This window comes from Rhea pennata, chromosome 4, assembly GCF_028389875.1.
Source record: "Rhea pennata isolate bPtePen1 chromosome 4, bPtePen1.pri, whole genome shotgun sequence".
NCBI lineage: Eukaryota > Metazoa > Chordata > Aves > Rheiformes > Rheidae > Rhea > Rhea pennata.
In genome coordinates this window covers 66,534,651-66,552,916 of record NC_084666.1, presented here as the reverse complement: position 1 = coordinate 66,552,916, position 18,266 = coordinate 66,534,651, and the positions used below count along the sequence as shown (strand labels likewise).

Here is an 18,266-nt window from a genome sequence, read left to right as displayed (position 1 = left end):
TATGAGCCTCCTGCCAGCCCAGGGGACTTCGAAGGCTGCATGCATACAGCAAGAAAATCATGGACACCCACAAATAGAACCATTAGTCAAGTATTACAGGAGAGCCCAGAACTGCAGCAGTAGGTCGCAGCCCTGTCATGAGGGGTGACACACCAGTGCAGACCCAAAAAGGGAATTGCACCAGGCCTAACGTGTTTCTGGGGCAAGACACTAAAGTAGACAGAGGAATTTAACACCACTATGAGGGAAATAGTGATCAGTGACACCTGTGGTCAAATAATCAGAATAATGAATAAAAGAACGCCTGCCTCCTGAACAACTTACATGAGACCATCAGTCAAACGTGCAAAAATATTGAAGCACTTAAAAAAATTAATAGGCAGTTAGCAGGATTTTTAAAAGCACCTGATGTTTATACCTTCAGCACCTATTTTTTAGAAATAGATTTATTATATTTTTCTGTGTTATTTTCTGATGTCTATATCTTTTTCCTGTAAATAATGATGTAGTATTCTTCCTTCTGGCACTTTTTCTTTTATGTGAGGCAAATTGGTTGCTGGATATAGCATCTTACAGTAGAAAGTCAAATGTCAATACATGGCATTGCAGCTTTCTTTTTTCTTTTTTTCTTTTTTTTCCCCCCTAAGTGCCCACCTGTCTTGTTTGGGACTGAGTCTAAAATCCCAGTGCACTGCATGGATTTGGTCATTCATAAAATACTGCAAACCTTTTAACTGAAAAGGGCTACACATTATACTGGAAGAATTCAAGGGATTTTTTCTGCCCTTAAAGACAATGATTAGCCTTACCATATTCCTCCCAGGGCTTGCATGCCATGCTGATCAGCAATCAGGCTTGGAGCAGAAGGGCGGAAAATCTCTCTCCAGGCTATTCTTACATTTACCGCCTTTCCATTGAAATAATCTGTAATTTAATAGATAATAATGCTAGCATTTTAAAATGACATTATAGGCCCTGCAGACAGCACTCCATCTCGATCAGCAGGCTAGCTCACACTTACTTTAGGACCAAATGCTCCCCTTCTCCTGCCCACTTCAAAAACTGCAGCAAGAGGTTTCACCCAGAGGACCTAGAGGTTTTCTGCACAATTGCTCCTATTTAGGAACACACTGCCCATTGCTCTTTAAAAATAACTCAAGCCATTGCTATAGGATACCTCTAAACTGAAATGAGTGGATATGGCCGCAGCAGAGGATTAAAAGAAATAATAATTTAAAACTAATATAGATCTTTGAGTTCACATCTGGATGTGGGACTGCCTCTGGGATTACCACAGGTATCTTAACAATATTATTATGTTAATTGTGATGCCCTCTGCCTTACAGAGAAGGGAAGACTTTCGGTATAGTAAAGCAGAATAATACTGCTGCTTACATTACTGATGTTCACCCATAACGATGCTAAAGCATTTGACAATACAACAAACTACCAGGAGAATGCCGCAACTTCTGGATCAAAATGTGTCTCCAAAAAATAGCAATATCTGACAATTTAAGAAGGAAAAAGGGGGGGAAGCTCATTTTAAGAAAAAAAATAAAAAGATACACTGAATTATAAACAGACAGAAATGATTGTTTGAATTGAAAGTAGCTTACTATTTGAGAACACTGTCATCAAGCAAGGTAATGGTCACATGCAAAATATTCATCCTGAAATGCAAAATTAAGTTTTTAATGCATCATTAGCTAATCCCACTGACTTTAGCTCTTTTATGAAATATCAAAACATCCAAGGCTTTACTGTATTTCAAGAGACAGATATACTTCAGGTCACTATTGCAGTATTTCTATTAATGTCTCTGTTATGCTTGAACATCTGACTTTTTTTTCCCCAAGCCAAGTCTGACTGAGATGAACAATGAATAAAACTCCTTTCTCCTGATAAACTTAAGCCCCTCGGGCTTTACCGATAGTAATTAGTGATACCCTCAAAAGAGTCTTTGCTGGCCAATTAAGTTCTTCATTCTTGAATTATAACATATAGATCAGAACCATATGCTTGACCTAGAAACTTGTTTACCTAATAAATCATGAACTTCTAAGCATATCCAGTTAAATAACTTCAGTGTGGGCATTCTCATTCTAAATTAAAGTGGGTATCATTTACTTCTACAGTAAACTATGACAGAAATCAAAGACCACTAAATTTAGATTTAGTTAAACTCTCCTGGAAAGTGTTTTACAAATGTAGATTCACTCTCCTATGTATCCCCAACTAGACAAACCTCACATGTGGAGAACCAACTTTTGCTTTTGATTACTATTTCGGCCATGCTGGTGACTAGAAAAACTCAACTGCATTTTGCAGGCAAGTATGACACAAGGGCAGTAGAGCTGGACAACTGGAGTTGTTTTCTCATCTTCTTGAGCCATTGTATGTAGTGCAATTTTTCTGGTGTAATAACTGAGTTCTTTCTACAGAAAGTTTGTTACGCCCATTAAGTCTAATTCCAGCCTCTCTAGCTTTCCAGAATAACAAGGCCCAAATATTCTTCCAAATCCTTTCTTTGCTTTACAAACATCCTTCAAGCATATCTCAGTCCTCTCTCCTTCATATAAACATCAGTTCTCTCCTGATCCTTCAGAACAGCGGACATCATATGTTTGCTTTACCACAAGCTCTACTACCTCAAGGATTAAAAAGATCACAAGTTCTCATTTCTGTTCATCACTAAAGCCACCTCTTTGCACTGCACACACTCTCACCCACAGTCACTTTTTGATACATTTCTCAGTTTCCTGAGGAGAGCTTGGTTGTCTGCCTTGCCTTTTATCATGAAAATCCCAAACATCTTTCCTTATTGTTGTGTTTTTCACTCTTCTGGTACTAAGACTTGCAGCGAGCCCTGCTCTCTCCCTGTTGTCTCTTGCACTGAAGAAGAGTTTTCCATTTTCCACCCCCAGCTTGTCTTCTGCAAGGCCTAATGCTCCCTCTGCTACCACATTGCCAGAATATCTAATGTCTGGCCTCAAGGTTTACCATATTGAGTTCACTCAGTGCAACAGAAATGCAGAGTAATGTCCGATACTTGTATTGGGTATGGGCAAGGAATTGCAATTGTGCAAAGAGAAAAATAAGAGCCTCTTAATAGAAAGAATAACTTTTAATACGCAGTTAATTTTTCTTGACACACACACTGGTAGTTTCCAAACAAGCTTTACAGAAACAAATATATTTATTTTCATAATGTTTCTCTGCTCCTTTCTACTGTTCTTTCAGTAGGATTCAACATTCTATTTTATATATATATATATATATATATATACACACACACACACATACATACATATATATATATATATATATATATTTAATCATCATGAAAATCCACAATGATTGTTTTTCTTCATGGGGAATTTCAGCAATCAGGAATCTGAATAGATATAGATGCTAAATAATGTGTTTTAGATGTCCTGACCTTTCCAAAGTAGGCGTCAAAGACTCCTCTGTTCCTGAGCAATGCAAGTGATCCAGGAATACTTGAATGAACCATAAAAGTGCAGCTGCAGCATGTAGCACAATTGTTGGTTCCCCATCTTTCACAGAGCTTCATCAAAAGTTTATCTTGGTGCCTCTAAGACAGAGCATTAAACCCATGAAAGTGGAAATGGTCCAGTATACAGACATGAACAATCCTGTGTATAAACATGAACTAACAAATCTGCTCAATCTCTTACCAGACAGCTAGGTATGTTTCACTAGTTAAGAGAGGGAAACTGGTAAGAGACGATGAGAGGTTCCTCAAAAGCACAGTAGCAAAAACTTAGATTATTGTTCAGGAATTCCTGACTCTTGGTCTCATATTTACACCACTGATTGTCTCCTTTTCATTTCCCAATAAATCAATGGAGCTTCTCAACAGACTGCCAGAGTCAGTGGACTGAGACTGAGCAGATGCCCCTGTTAATATAATTTTCAAACATTTATACTTCTAGAAAAGCAGGATACATGCAGGTAAAAGCTGTACTCAATATTTTTGAAGTGCCAGCCCCATATAAATTAAGATAGTCTGTAATTATCATTTGAAGCATTCTTTAAACTTCCAGAGTTGCAACAGGAATCCCAATCATTACTCTCAACACAGGGAAGAAAGTTTGTCTGTAAAGCTGTTTATCCCACTGATCCCTACTGTGCACCACAGGTTATAGAGAAGACTATATGTATATACAGCACACATAATGCAGGGATTAGCCAAGGAAAAGGTGAAAATAAACTATATTGCCTGCTACATTACAAGGACCATATCAGCAATTTATAGAAAAAAAACTCAGTGCAAGATATATTCCTCCCCTTCACAGAAAAAAAGCACACACTTCAGCATTTCATCCAGGCATCCCCTCCTGTAAACATTTACGACAAGCAAAGTGTGTGCTATAGTGAGGAGTCTCATGGAAATCACTGAATTAATTGTAGTGGCAATTTGCCCAGTATTGTTTCAAGGGTCAGGCCCTGTTTGCATTTTGCTACATACAATTAAAAGAACCCTATCTAAAAAAAGTTGAAGAAAGTATGTTAATGTATTACCTCCTGTACATGTAGAAAACATTTTTAATAATTACTAGCCAAACTTCACCTGTTTTCTACATTATTTTCATCCTTCTTGAAAGTTTTCCAGCTTTTACTATATGTGGAAATAATAAATACATAAGATAGATCAGTTATTATGCCATCGAAAAAGCACATATCATTCCAGAAGAACAGGAGGCACTTAAGATTTGGAAGTTAAGAGCTGGTCATTAACACAAGTGTCCTGTCTGGTTAGAAGCTTCAGCTGCTCCACATTTCCTGTGAAACTGCAGCTTTGCTGGGAAGTTCTTGCACACAGTGATAAAACAGGCTGCTTCACATCTGAAATGACAACAGCATCTCAAGATTATTGTTCCAGGAATTATTATTCAGGATCATAACAGTAAGCCAAAATGAATAACAGAGTAAATCCAACATGGAATAGACATCAAGGAGTAAATCCATTGTCCAGGACAATAGCCTACATTCACAGACCCAGATCTAGCTCTGGGGTATTGAGCAATGTAAGGTAAAACTACATTCTGCTGCTCCAATTTAAGTGGCAAAAAGTAACTTATTTTGTCCTTACTGTTGGTAACAGGAAAACTCAATACGGGGACAAGGGCAGTGTGTGTTCTGGGGGAAATGAGAGTGGGCTGAAAAGGTCAGAGATGTTTTGCAAAAGGGTCTTTCCACATTTATGGTCAACCAGATCTCTCAGTGGATGGGACTTGTTCTAGGGGAGCTTCATCCTATGATGGTGCGAAGGCTCTGCTTAGCCTGGGCACAACACAGCTGCCTCAGCTCATGCCTAGGCCCATCCTAACATATGCTTTGGCACCTCCTTTCTCAAGGTATCCCTATCATCTGCCTCCCTGTTTTACTCTGTTCAAGCAGGACCCTTCCTGCACATCAGCCCTTTCCCAGAGTCACTGCCTCCTCCTCTTCCTTCTCCCTCCTTCAACAAAGGACTCTATATGCTGAGAAAGTTCCATACATGAAGGAAGATGCAGAACCTACTTCTCAAACAGCAGCCTTCATAGGTGCTCTGACAGTCCCTGTCCCTGCATACATAAAAATACAGGCCAACACTTGCCAGTTTTTGCATGCTAGGATTCAAAAATTTTAAGCTATAAGAAAGTACCTCAATAAAAGTGCTTGAATTTGCATAATGTGGAATGGACACAGACTTTTCAGAAAATCGAAGAAAGCTGAATACTTCTGGGTAGTATCGAGGCCTTTTTTTTTTTTTTAATAGGCAATGGCATTAAAAAATCTGTTATTTCTCGCACATACAAAAGGTAAATGGCCTCAGGAATTACAAACAGGAAATGAATGCTTAAGAGTCAAAGCTAAAAAGCTATGTTCATAAAGGTCTGCTTCTGCAAGGTGGCAGGTTCTTCACCTGCTGCTGACTTCATCAGCCTCAGTTTATTTGGGATTCTTACTTGTGACAGTTTGCTCAAGCCGAACTTTTTTTAAGCCATTGCCACTTGAGGCTGCCACCAACTGAAGTCAGTGTCTTCTCTTATAGGGTATTTTTGTTTGAGTATTTTTAGCTCTTTTCTTTAGTTACATGGCAAAATACTGAGATTAACAAATATTAACTTTATAGGAAGCAAGATGAAAATAATAAACTTACATATTTATTGTTGATGTGTGAAGAAGAATCATCACGTTGTCGAGTTTTATTCTTCCCCTGAGATGAGTGCTCTCCTAAGAAACAGAAAATGCCTTTTGGGTCATTTAAATACATAAAGAGAAGACAAATGAGTCTAGCAGGAACACATCGCAGTTCACTGTACAAACTAGGCAGTCTCCTTGTCAGACCTACTTAACAGGCAAAATCTATTCACACAATAGATTTTCACTACTCTCTTGGTAGTTTATAGCTTATTCCCAGTATAATTTGCTCTCAGATGGTGGGGTACTAGGAAGAATTACTTCCAAGTGGATTCTGGAAAGGTTAGAAAAAAACCTAAGACTTTTAAATTAAATTAAACGATGATTAAGGCATTAAATTATAAAAAGATACATCTATAAAACCAAAATTTTCTGATATCACTGACAGTAGCTCAGTTCCTCCAAAGTAGGAAAATGAGCATTTAACAACTTCAGCAGTAATTGCAGACAGTTCGCATTCCGCCTTCCCTGTAAAAGCTGAGCTACTGCCCTCAGTTACATATAGACAAATATGCCTCCAGATGAGGACATGTTTACGGTTGTCCTGTTTCCAAGCCTATGTACCAGTAACGTCAGTGAGATTGCTCTACACCATAGATTCTGGCACAAGGATGAAAAGGGAATCATAGCCCCAGATGGGACAGAGCCCCATTTAAACAGATATTAGCTTAGTGAAACCCAAATACACTCAGGAAAAAGCCTGCTGCCCCTCTGCTCACCTGTGAAAAATAAGGTAATTCTCAGAACATGCAAGAGATGATACAAGAAAGTGATGTACTAAATTCTAGTAGAATTTGTATTAAATAGCTTGCATATGGGAGTTGAAAATTCGTAAAATAAATTAGGATTACAACAAATTCGCTGATTAGGCATTTAACTAATTAGCAGTCAAATTAAATAGTTGTAATCCATTTGGAAGAAAATAGAAAAGAGTAGTCAATGGTTTTCAGGCAGCTTTTCTCGGCAGCAATCTGTGCTCTTAAATTTAGTGCAGCCTTTCAGAGACAAGTAGAAAACTTTGTATCCAATGGGATTCTATGAGAAGCACTGAAAATGGTTCAACAATAATGTGCTGAAATTGTTTTCATTTCCAAGTGTTCAATTTGGGATAAAATTATTTCAGAAACATTATAAAAATGTTGTCAACTTAGTGCTTGAGAAGTATTGATGATGTTAAATTTCATCTGAAAAACCCCTCAACAACTACTTCAACAATTCACTACATAAATTTAGAAAGAAAAGGAAAGCACTTTTTCTAGCAGAAAAAAAAGGAAATATTTCAAGAAGACTGACATATTTTTGGTAAGTTTTTGTTAGATAAAAATCTTGTTTTGAAAATGTAAAAAAAAAGTCAACCAGTTCAAATTCTTGTATAGTTTTGTATTAACAAACCAATTAGATTTTCAAGGATTGTTCTCATTTTTTATTTCCCTTTTCTTTCTTCTGCATATTTTAACCTACCTTGCTTCTAGATATTTGTTCAGTATAAAGAAATAAGTGTTTCAATGGAGTGCAAAAGGGGAAAATTTTTAAAAATATGTAGGAGAAATTTACTGAAAAATGTATTGCAGTGGAGAAAACTTCAGTAGTTGCGAAAAATATGAATATTTTGTTATCAGTCCCATTCTCTGCTGGAAACCTTAGACTAGAAAGGAGGCAGACTTGCACAGAAGCTCCACACTTTTTACCACAGAAGAATAACACTTCTAAACACACGCTCCAAAGCCAGTGCAGCTCTCTGGAAAATTCCCCATTGATTTCCCAGGGCCAATAGGCTTTGGATCAGATTATAAAACAGATGAAGTCACGCTTGCTACAGAAAGCAGACTGCTTGATCCATACCTATCGACAGCTGAGGTGCTATAATAGTGGTGAATTTGCTTTATGCCGGACCAGAGAACACAGCACATCCCAACAGGTAGTCATGTTCCCTGCCTGGAATTCCCAGTACTATATACATAACCCATGGAAATATCAAACTGCCTTAAAATATTGCTGCGTGTCAGTGTCCCCCTAGCAATATCAGTGAGTGTCTGATGAGAGTTTGATGTTAAATAGCTCTGTGCCACTTTGTCACTGTTGCCCTGCTCCCAGGAGAGCAGGCATGTGGCAAGAACTCTGGAATAAAACAAAGTTATCGCTGCTTTATGATTGCTAATGCATTTGAAGACATTAGCATTACAGAGTCTATAGTCATTAATGCCAGCTAACAATTCAGTCACGAAGACAGAACGATTATATTCTGGAGAAGAAATGGGCACACACGCGCTCTCTGATCAAGAGTAAAGAGGGTAATGAACTGCTTTAGGTACAGAACTGCAATACACCTTGAGACTGCACACAGTTGTCTAGATCAGTTTTAAAATCTGATGGCTCAGCAATTTGATGCTGTGCTAAGTATCTAGCTGCAAAACGCAGCAAATTCAGAAGAACATTCAGGTTAGTTGCAAGTGTGAAGACATTTTTATCAATTTCAAAATAGCCTTAACTGACAGAAATAAATTGCAAGATTGTTAAAAAAAACAAAACAAAACAAAACAAAACAAAAAAAAAAAAAAAACAAAACTCGCCCCAAACATTATTCCCTAAAAACAATGGATTAGCACTTGTTTCCCATACGGGAAATTAAAAACAAGTACTTGTGTTTAGTGTTCTGTTAAAACAGATGGTATTTTAATTGACTGAAGGAATTGTTTAGGACTGAACTGGGTAGCCAATGGAGAGAATGTGTCTTGCCTAAAATCTATTTCCAATATTTCCACGTGCACTGGCGGTACTCAACCAGTCTTTACAGATTACCTACACACTTTGAAGGACACAGTAGAGGGAGAAAGGGCATAGTTATATAAAACATACTAACAACAGGAAAAGAGCTGGAGAACAAAATCAGTGAAAATTTGTCTTTTGTTGATTCCAGACTGTGCCTTCAGGGGATGGCGAACACTTAAAACTCTAGCAGTGCACACGGGTAGATGAAAGATTACAAGACAAGCTGCAACCATCAGCTTCTCCCAATCTAGCTGTACAGCATCTAACATAAAGGTAGCCTAGTGTCAGTCAATTCCATTTTATAAGTACTATTGCAATAATTTTCTGAAAATACATGGAAAATTAATTATGAGCCTCTTTACCCTGTTAAAATAATAGAGTAAACTGTGAAAAGTGGGAGATTAGGGAACTGGCAAAAATTATTTGGCACAGGTAACCAAGTGCTGTCAACTGCGCAGCTGAAAAGTGCAATGTGACCCCTTTTACCTGTGGTCCTGCCTTGTGACACCTCTCCTGTTGGAGTAGGAGTTGTGAGCTCATATAGATTAGCAGAGGGCAGTGAGAAGCCAACCTCATATAAATCACGCACTTCTACAAAAACTGAAAGAAATGATGCACAGTTTGAGAAAGAGGCCTTAGGTAGAGTACTTGGAAAATGAAATTATACTGATACTGACATGGAAGTTACATTCGACAAGTGGTTGTAAAGCCTTCTATTAACCTTTTATTGCTCCTCTCATCCCCCAGTGTTGCACTACCTGTTGATTTTTGTCTGAAATTGGATTGTGAACACAAGGACACAGGCACAACAAAGTCTCTAAACATTACTGTAATACGATACAGACAGACCTATAGTTAAACTATCTCACTTACATCCACAGGATATTGTAGAGGTCAAAGGGGATAAAACAAATTCATGGGAGTAAAACCCACTGAGGACTATAAAACAAAAGAGATACAGCCTATGATTCAGGAAGTCTCCAGGGCATAGACTGCTGGAAGGGTACAGTGAAGAATGTATTCTTGTACATCTTTCCTAGTTTTTAATTCTTCCCTTGACATCTCCTGCCAGCCATTGTCAGTATGCCTCTTCAGTTTCAATACGAAAAGAGATGGGACTAGCAACTCCTGCAAGACAGCACGGGTTTTTTCCTTTGAACAGCATCCGGTTGTGGCAGTCACTAAATACTTCTTTGGGAGCCTGACACCAGATTCACTACCAAAGTCAGTTGGCAGGCTGGCACTGGACACAATCTGGTACACATGCACGCATCCTCCTATGAGAAGTTGTCATCCTTTAAGAGGATGAAGAAGGTGTAATGGGAAAATTTTGTATTCATAGCTCCTGATCTTTCAACATACTTGTTTAAAGGGCCTGGAAAGTAAACTGGGTACACAGAGGACTCTGCAAAGTTACAAAGTTTAACTGGGAAAGTAATAGTACATTACTGAAAATGCAAGACTTTCTGACAAATTGAACTTTCACTTGTGCAGTAATGGATTTGGAGAGTGGTATACCTTGCACTCACAAATACACTAATTCCTGATTATTAATGTTGCATCCCAATGCTAGTATATGTGATTAAGTAACAGGCTTTTAACCAGCTGAAATTAGAGACTGAGTAAGAGGAATTCTGAAACTCTGAAACAAATATTTCTTTGTCTCACCTTTGTAGCAGGCTGTTGAATTAATCTCATTTCTAAAAAATTGTTATTTTCCCCATTTGATTCAAAAGTTGAACGCACTATTCAGAATACACATACACTGCAGAGCACAACAATAAAAAATACAAGAATTAACAGATCACATTTTTACAAGCACAGAAAGTCTTGACCTGGACAAAGGCCTCTCTGAATTTAGTGGGAAAGCTGGAGAATGAGCACAAAGGAAAATGACTTTGACATAAAAGTAGGTTGTACTGTATCTCAGATAATATTGTCTGTAAGAAAAAATAAGTTGTACTGTTACTTCACTGTAATATCTGCTGCTGAGAAAATGCTCATAAGTGCCAATCTGGTTTGGAACAAAGAATTACCGTTAAGTCTTTCATTCTGAAGAAAATATGATTGCAGAGACTTGGGCTTTATAAAAGCATAAAACTACCTCTGTAGATGGAGGGGATCTAAATGTTTATCTTTTACAATGCTGAAATAAAAGAAGGAGGGGAGCATTAGAGATGCTCGAAAGCAGCGCTGAGCAGGACCAGCACGTGGATGCACTGGCTGGAGTTAGTGTGATCCATGGAGTCCAGAACTGGCGATGTGCTGCAGCACTCCTCTGCCACACCAGCCACATGTGACACCTGTGAGATGTCTGCAAATAGCTTCTTACCACAATTAGAAGGACAGAGGGATCTGTACCACTCACTGTGTTGGACGGAGGGCATAAATACGCTCAGATGAAGATGGGAAGACAATTGCTGCTGAACAGTCAGTAACAGGACAGGAGGAAATTCTCCCGATGGGGGGATAACTCAGAAAGCAGCAGGCTGGAAGTCAGCTAATGCTCCATTGACACAAACTTCACCTGACCCTAAGCAGTCTCTGATTTTAAGAGGCTGCTTTAAAAACTCTTTCAAATATACACAGCTCACAAACTCAATTAGAAATATAACTGCAGGGACAGAAGGCAGCCTGTGCTATTTAATATTTTGACTACAATTTTGACCAAAAGTCTCAGTCACAAGTGTGTACAGTCATATCTTTGTGGTGCAAAAAAACACAGAACAGAATCCAGCCACAGACTGCAAAAAGCCAGGAAAATTTATTATTCTGTTTCTATGAAGAAAGAAATCACAACTTCAGGTTATTATACAATAAAAGTTTAAAAAAAGCAGAGGATGAGAAATGAGAAAGAAAACGAAAGCGAAGCAAGTACTTGAGCTATCTCTTTGTTGTGAGAGGACCCTTTTCTAGGAAGCAGCTTCTAGGTTTTCTACCTGCAGGGAAAAAAATAGGACACTGAAAGTACAGCTCATAATAGAAAAAAGAACTAATCAATACTATATTCTCAGACTAGTAGAAACATCAGCTCTTACCACTTCTAAGCACATAATATAACAGCAGACTGCTCTTGGCTGACCTGCATGGCTTATCTTGAAAGAAAAAGGAGGGAAGGGAATTTTCAGTGACAGAGGGCCTCACCTAGAGACCTGGCTTCTTTGCCTGATCCTAGATGCATCCATCCAGATCCTAGGCAAAATGAAAGGTGAGAAAGATGAAACTACTAATGTATGTTGAAAATTGTCATGGCTCACTGTGAAACCATGCCCTACAGAGCTGTACTCCCTCTGACAGGAGCAAGTTTCCATGGGTTGATCCCCAAGCGGGTTAAAAAGAATAAGCCAAGAATGCAAAGTTTTCTTACCTCCTTAAACACCGTTGTCCATGCTCAGATGTGCTCAGCATAACAGAAGCCAGGTCTGTTGATACCAGGGGGAATAATCTTTGGCCACAGCTCCAGACTTGTCCTATTCTACCATAGACAAAGCTATGGTGTGATGTGTGAGACAGAATAACTAAACAGTCTCAGCATCAGGAGATTCACGGAAAGTGATGATCAAGGTACCATCATCCAACCAAATCACTTCAGAAAACGACAGGATTAACCAGGTTCAAAACCTAGCTACACAGATGAAAGTTCTTGTCAAGATGCTGAACGTAACATGCACTCCCACGGCTGAGGCAAGTTTTTGTGCTGAATGAAAACAGGAGTTTTTTCTTTGTTCTGTGATGATTTTGGTGCTGGTCACTATGTACCATACAGTCTGTCATGAGCTCTGTCATTAAATGCTAGAAATCTTCAAAGCCTGTGCAGAGAAGGCTTCAGAATTCAGAGTGCAGAAGAATGTCATGAACCGCTGCAGGAACAAACTAAGGTCATCTAAAAAGTGACTGAAGTTATGAGGTTAAAATAATCTGTTATGAACTCCCACTTATCTTCAAGGCAGGTAGGTTGTCTTGTACAAGGGATACAACCAAGAAACATGTTAGGAAAATCCACTGGCTGAAAGCAGGTTCAGTTGAAGCAGCAGATAATAGATCTAAGATTATTACTACTACTAATGAAAAGCAATTTGTGAAAGAAATAGGGGACATATGGGGAGTGCTGGTTGTTCTGTCCTCAGTTCATACTATTTTGTGCTATGCTGCTGTCTCAGAGTGCAGAGACTGACTGATCCCTTTCTCCAATTTGCTTAGAGCAGATGAAGGGTGTCTAAGACATGACAAGATAGGTCTCTTCTCAAATACCTGTGTTTGCCTAATACATTTTCCCAGCTTTGTTCAGTAGCAACATTTGAATTTTCATTTGTGTCCACAAAAGGTGTCTTAGGAAGCCCTAATGCAGACATGTACCATGGACCACTTCTCAAGCCACCTTCTACTCCACGTGCCTTATCAAAATTTACGTCACCTACTCCTTGACACACTTTTAATATCCTTCCAGCAAATTCAATGCACAACCTGTAATTCCCCTACAAACCAAGTAATCCTTATTTTACCCTGTCATCTCAAATGAACACACATTGCTTAGAAAACATACCCTTATGAATTACCTCACACTTAGGCATCAAGAGTACACCTAAACTTTGAAATATTATGTCATCTGCCATCATGTCATATGTCATCATATTATGTCACTCATATGAGATTTTACATTGAATATTGAACTGCTGTGCTACTATGAAGACCCTTGATATGTTTTAGCTGATCTAGAACGAGTATTCCAGGCAAGGACCATAATAGAATATTGTCAAATTATTATTTAGGTATCAACATTTCTATCATGCATCATTCACATTTATGGACTACCTTACCCCAATTTCTTTTCCTCAACCTTTCTGTTACTGAGAAATTTCTGTCCCTAAATGTATTTTGTTTACATCCTGAAAGAGTGCTGGTTTCCAGTAAAATATGCAAGAATCACTACAGTAAAAGCTAGATATGTTTTCAGGTTAGGCACACTTTATCAATAACATTATGGTTGATGAATATGCCGACTTCTTAGTTATCATGTAAAAACCTTAATCATACATCCTTGGCAAATGTTATTTACCACTGAATAGCCAAACATGCAGTTCTGTGGCTTATACTGAATCCCAAATAATAGGAAATACTTCTGTGGATAGATTTTCAAGAGCTCTGTATTTATTCTTCTTAGGAAGAACCACTAAACTTGCCCACATAGGAAACACGGAATGGCTGCAATAAGCTCTGTATTTGCATATTAGTGTAAAACTTCTGAAATGGTTCAGTACACTGAGTTCTTTATGCAAGTGTTCCCTGTAAGCTGCACAAAGGGATGCTTATCTTGAATCAGGTGTTGCAGTTTACTGGCAAACATGCTTGAGAAATTCAGTGTTTAGTTTTGTCTGTTTCCTTTTTACTTTACATCAGTTCTTAATCAGTACTGCCCTACAGCTCATAGCCATTGGTAAGTCTATCTTTTAAAGAAGAGTTTTAAAAATTGAAGAATATCAGAACTCAGTTTTACCTAGTGTTCTTGGTGATATGCCTCCATTAGTATCTATCACATTACTGTAGCCTTAATCAATCACTGTTACTTTCCTGTGTTCTTTCATACTAATTGTAGATATTTTGTAATAATATTTTGACTGTATCATCAGATTTAATTCAGCTACACTTCTGAAAAAAAGGATAGTCTTCCTTTTTCTTTTAATTTATAGTCACAACTTGATGTTAGCAGTCCTGAAATAGGATCTTCCAGTAGTCAGTATGTAGAAACAGGCACCTCCACAGGTCAGCTCCTTCCAGCTCAAGATGTGTGTCTAAGATAGGGTTAATTGCCCTTTGGAAACACATATCTATTTAAACTGACTACATGCAGTTGGCTTAGCTTTTAAGTAGATAAAATAAAGTGAGAGTAAATTCATTATAACCTTTGATCAAGATATGTCTTGCACATCATGACATAGGTAGGTTTTCTAGTTTGCATACTTCAACAGAGTTGCTCCTTGTATCCCTATTTTATATATTTTTTGGAAGCAGTTATAAAATCTCCACATTTTATCTTTGAAAAAATAAAAGTAAAAAGTAGAAAATATGAAGTACACTTATAATAGAGTTGAATTAGCATGCATGTCAAAGCAGAATTTTTTGTTATATGCATGCTTGGCTTCAAGCAACTGAGCAGCTCTGTTCATAGCCAGAGGATGATGTAGGCAGGTCCATAAAGTTAAGATTGTTCCTAAGAACTTTCTTGTTCTAATCTATATCCTTTGTAGTTTTGTTTGTGTGCAGAATCAGAGGTGGCTATAACATGCACTTCCTAAATGCTTGGACTATGAATTCACTTTTTAATTGAGTTGGCTTTTATGTGTCTAAAAAAAGAACATATGTAAACTTTTTATATAGTGTAATTGCTTTCAGTAGCTGTAACAGTGATCATATTAGGCAGACATTTCCCACGTTTCTGTGTATCTGTACTGTTAAGAAATGCTTGTCTTTAAACCTGAATTTTTAATGAAAAAAGTAAATCTTATTCAAATGGATAGGCATCCTAAAATACTTGAAAATACTTGTATGAGTAAGAAGTATTTCTGTAAGGAAACAGACCCTCCTTCCAGAGTGCCTTTAGTTTAAGAAGTAAAGCATCTTTAAAAACCTGGGGGAAAAAAATGGACTTTGATTTCCGTAAAATTGAATTTAATTTTGAAACATACAAAGATGTAAAAATTCAAGAGAAAATGATAGCTGTTTTAAATAAGAATTGTATTAATGAGATGAGGGCAAGAATTTTGTCTTCTAAGTGGTTATGACTCATACCTTCCAATCATAGCATGCATACATCACACTTCAGTAAAAAAGAATATCAAACATCCTGTAGATGGAAGAAATTCAGATAATTTGTGAACCAGTACCTGTTTGATAGGTGTCAGACCTCATCTGGTGAAAAACCAGTACACATTAGTCTTTTCTCACTTATGCTGATGCAAAACACAAATAACTCCACCGCTGTCCATGAAGCAGCTTTACCGTTGAAACTTGTGTGAGGGAAGAATCAATGCAAGAATGCCTAGGAATCCTCCTCTCTAACTTCATTCAGCTTTTAAAAGAATTACTATGATTTTAATGTAAACATACACACAACTCCATACCCCTTAAAATAGAGCTACAAGTTGATTCTCAAAGAAATACATATAGAGAGATTCCAAATAACAAAGCTCTGAAATGCAGTCTCTTACTTGCCATAGTACAGTTTGCATTTGCTCTGCAGCTGTGGGACAGAATCAGCCAGTCTATAATGGACCACAGCTTCCTCCTCCTCCTCCTCCTCCTCAGCATTACAGCGTGCCGCTCTGTGTGAGCATGGCAGCAGACACTGGAGATGACACTCCTCAGTTGCAAGGGCTATCTGAGCTGACCTGTTGGTCTTTTGAATTGCGCAAAAGCGTCTAGGAGTTGCAAAGAAGCTTGTAAGAGTGCAGACTGTACCTCTCCTACATGTACAGGACAGTTCAGATCAACTACTGCATTTCAGAAGATTCCCAAGAATTTGGAGGAAGGGGAGAGCAGCTACCAGACAAACTCTGAAATGTCACTGGGGAAGCAGACAGCTAGAAACCTTAGAAAGACGGATGAAGTAAGAGGCTTTTTTCCTGGAGGACTTCTATGAATGAAAGATGGCAGCAGGAGCAAGAGTGGAAGCTACAATGCTGAGGGAAGGAATTGAAATGGTTGAGAGAGGACGTTTCACCAGAGGAAGATCTACCTTGGCACGTTTGACTTGTCTAGTTGGAGAGCTGGGAACCAGATTAAGCAGAATTTTGGTCTGCTTCAGTCCTGTTTTGTTGTACTCTATTTCTTGCAGGTCTATTTCTTGACCTATTACTGCCACCATCTCTTAGCTTAGATTGGTGAGATTTTAGTTTCTTTTGTGCACGTTATCTATAACCTCTATTTCTTGTTTTAGTGTAATTACACACATGTTTTGCAAGAAACTATATCAACTAGGTACAGAACAGAGGAATCTGTAACAAGAGTAGGATTTTGAACATAAGGGCTGGCTGGCTGCAGGGCTGGCTGAACAAGGCAAACACCAGTCCCAGCAGACAGCTATTTACATACAGCACTGGCTCCCAGACGTTTTGGCTGGTGGAGTATTATCAGTCAGACGAGCAGCATAACCGGATCTAGCTGATAAATATCATGGTCACTGTTACTCCAAAACATGCCTAGCAGCAGGTCACTTACCATCAATGACTTAAAAACATGTTTTCCCTAAAACTGTCACAATTCTCCCTTCCAACTATCACACCATGTAGCTGTACTGCAACTTCAAATCCTCCCAGTTTGGGGGTTTATACTATAGGGGGAATCCTTTGCAGTGACTTTAACCTGACAGGAACTGAAGATGGTTTTACTATTGGAATTGATATTTCCAAACTGGTCTGTGGGCTCTGACACACAGATAGACACATGTACATGCACGTGCAGAACACTCACCAGTCTCAGCAGAAGTTGTCTTTACAGAAAGAAGTTTCACGCCCTCTTTGTCTGATTGGGGCCTGTTGAAGTCAAGAGACATTTAAGCAGAGAGTCAGCATGCAGCTCTGGTACATCAGTCAGCTAAACAAAACTGTAGGATTACAATGCAGAGAGAGCACCTAGGCCAGTGCACTCCAGCATGCTGACAACCACTATGGGCTTGAATTGGGCTTTGCCTAGGATCATGTGTAGGACTCATTGGTGCAAAAGACCATATACCAGTATCTCTGAAAAGACCGTTTTCTTGAAATGTGTAATAAATCAATTTGCATGACTCCAGATGCAATTTAATGCTCCATAGCAGAAGTACATCTGTGGGAAAAGAGGGGGTCATCTTCCTCCTCCGTCAATACAATGCTCCTAGCAATGCTGAAATGAAAATAGGATCACTTCAGATGTCCAGAGAATCTATCTGATCAAATTTTGGTTTTGATCATACAAAACACAGAGACCACAGCTAGACTAGGTGGCTTCAAGTATAGTATGAATTTGTAATGAATCTGTTGCAGTTTCACTCTCTTGAAATGCCTTACGCTAATAGCATTTTAGCTGAGCTTGTGCAAATGGGCAGGTGTAAAGAAAATGGGACAACATAGAGGAAACTGTGACATAGGAATATAAAACAATAGCGAATATGAGAGAAAGAAAAGAAATAAGAATAAAAAGCAGTAAAGAAAAAGAAAACTTACCAAAAAAAAAAAAAAAAAAAAAGAGGAGAAGGGAAAGGAGAAGAGAAAAGAGAAAGGAAAAGATAAAAAATATGGGAAAAGAAAATGAAA

General features: G+C 38.3%; 1 protein-coding gene across 1 annotated transcript in view; it reads right to left on the bottom strand.

Annotated features, from left to right (window-relative positions):
• Positions 1–3,105: 3,105 nt before the first annotated feature.
• The window catches only part of EMCN (endomucin), a 54,196-nt gene continuing 39,035 nt past the window's right edge, over positions 3,106–18,266 (bottom strand). Inside the window, exons 10-13 of the mRNA XM_062574176.1 lie at positions 17,446–17,507; positions 9,466–9,579; positions 6,170–6,243; positions 3,106–4,869 (exon numbers count right to left, since the gene is read on the bottom strand). Coding sequence (XP_062430160.1) covers positions 4,864–4,869; positions 6,170–6,243; positions 9,466–9,579; positions 17,446–17,507 — 256 coding nt within the window. The 3' untranslated portion in view covers positions 3,106–4,863. The remainder of the gene's footprint in view (positions 4,870–6,169; positions 6,244–9,465; positions 9,580–17,445; positions 17,508–18,266) is intronic.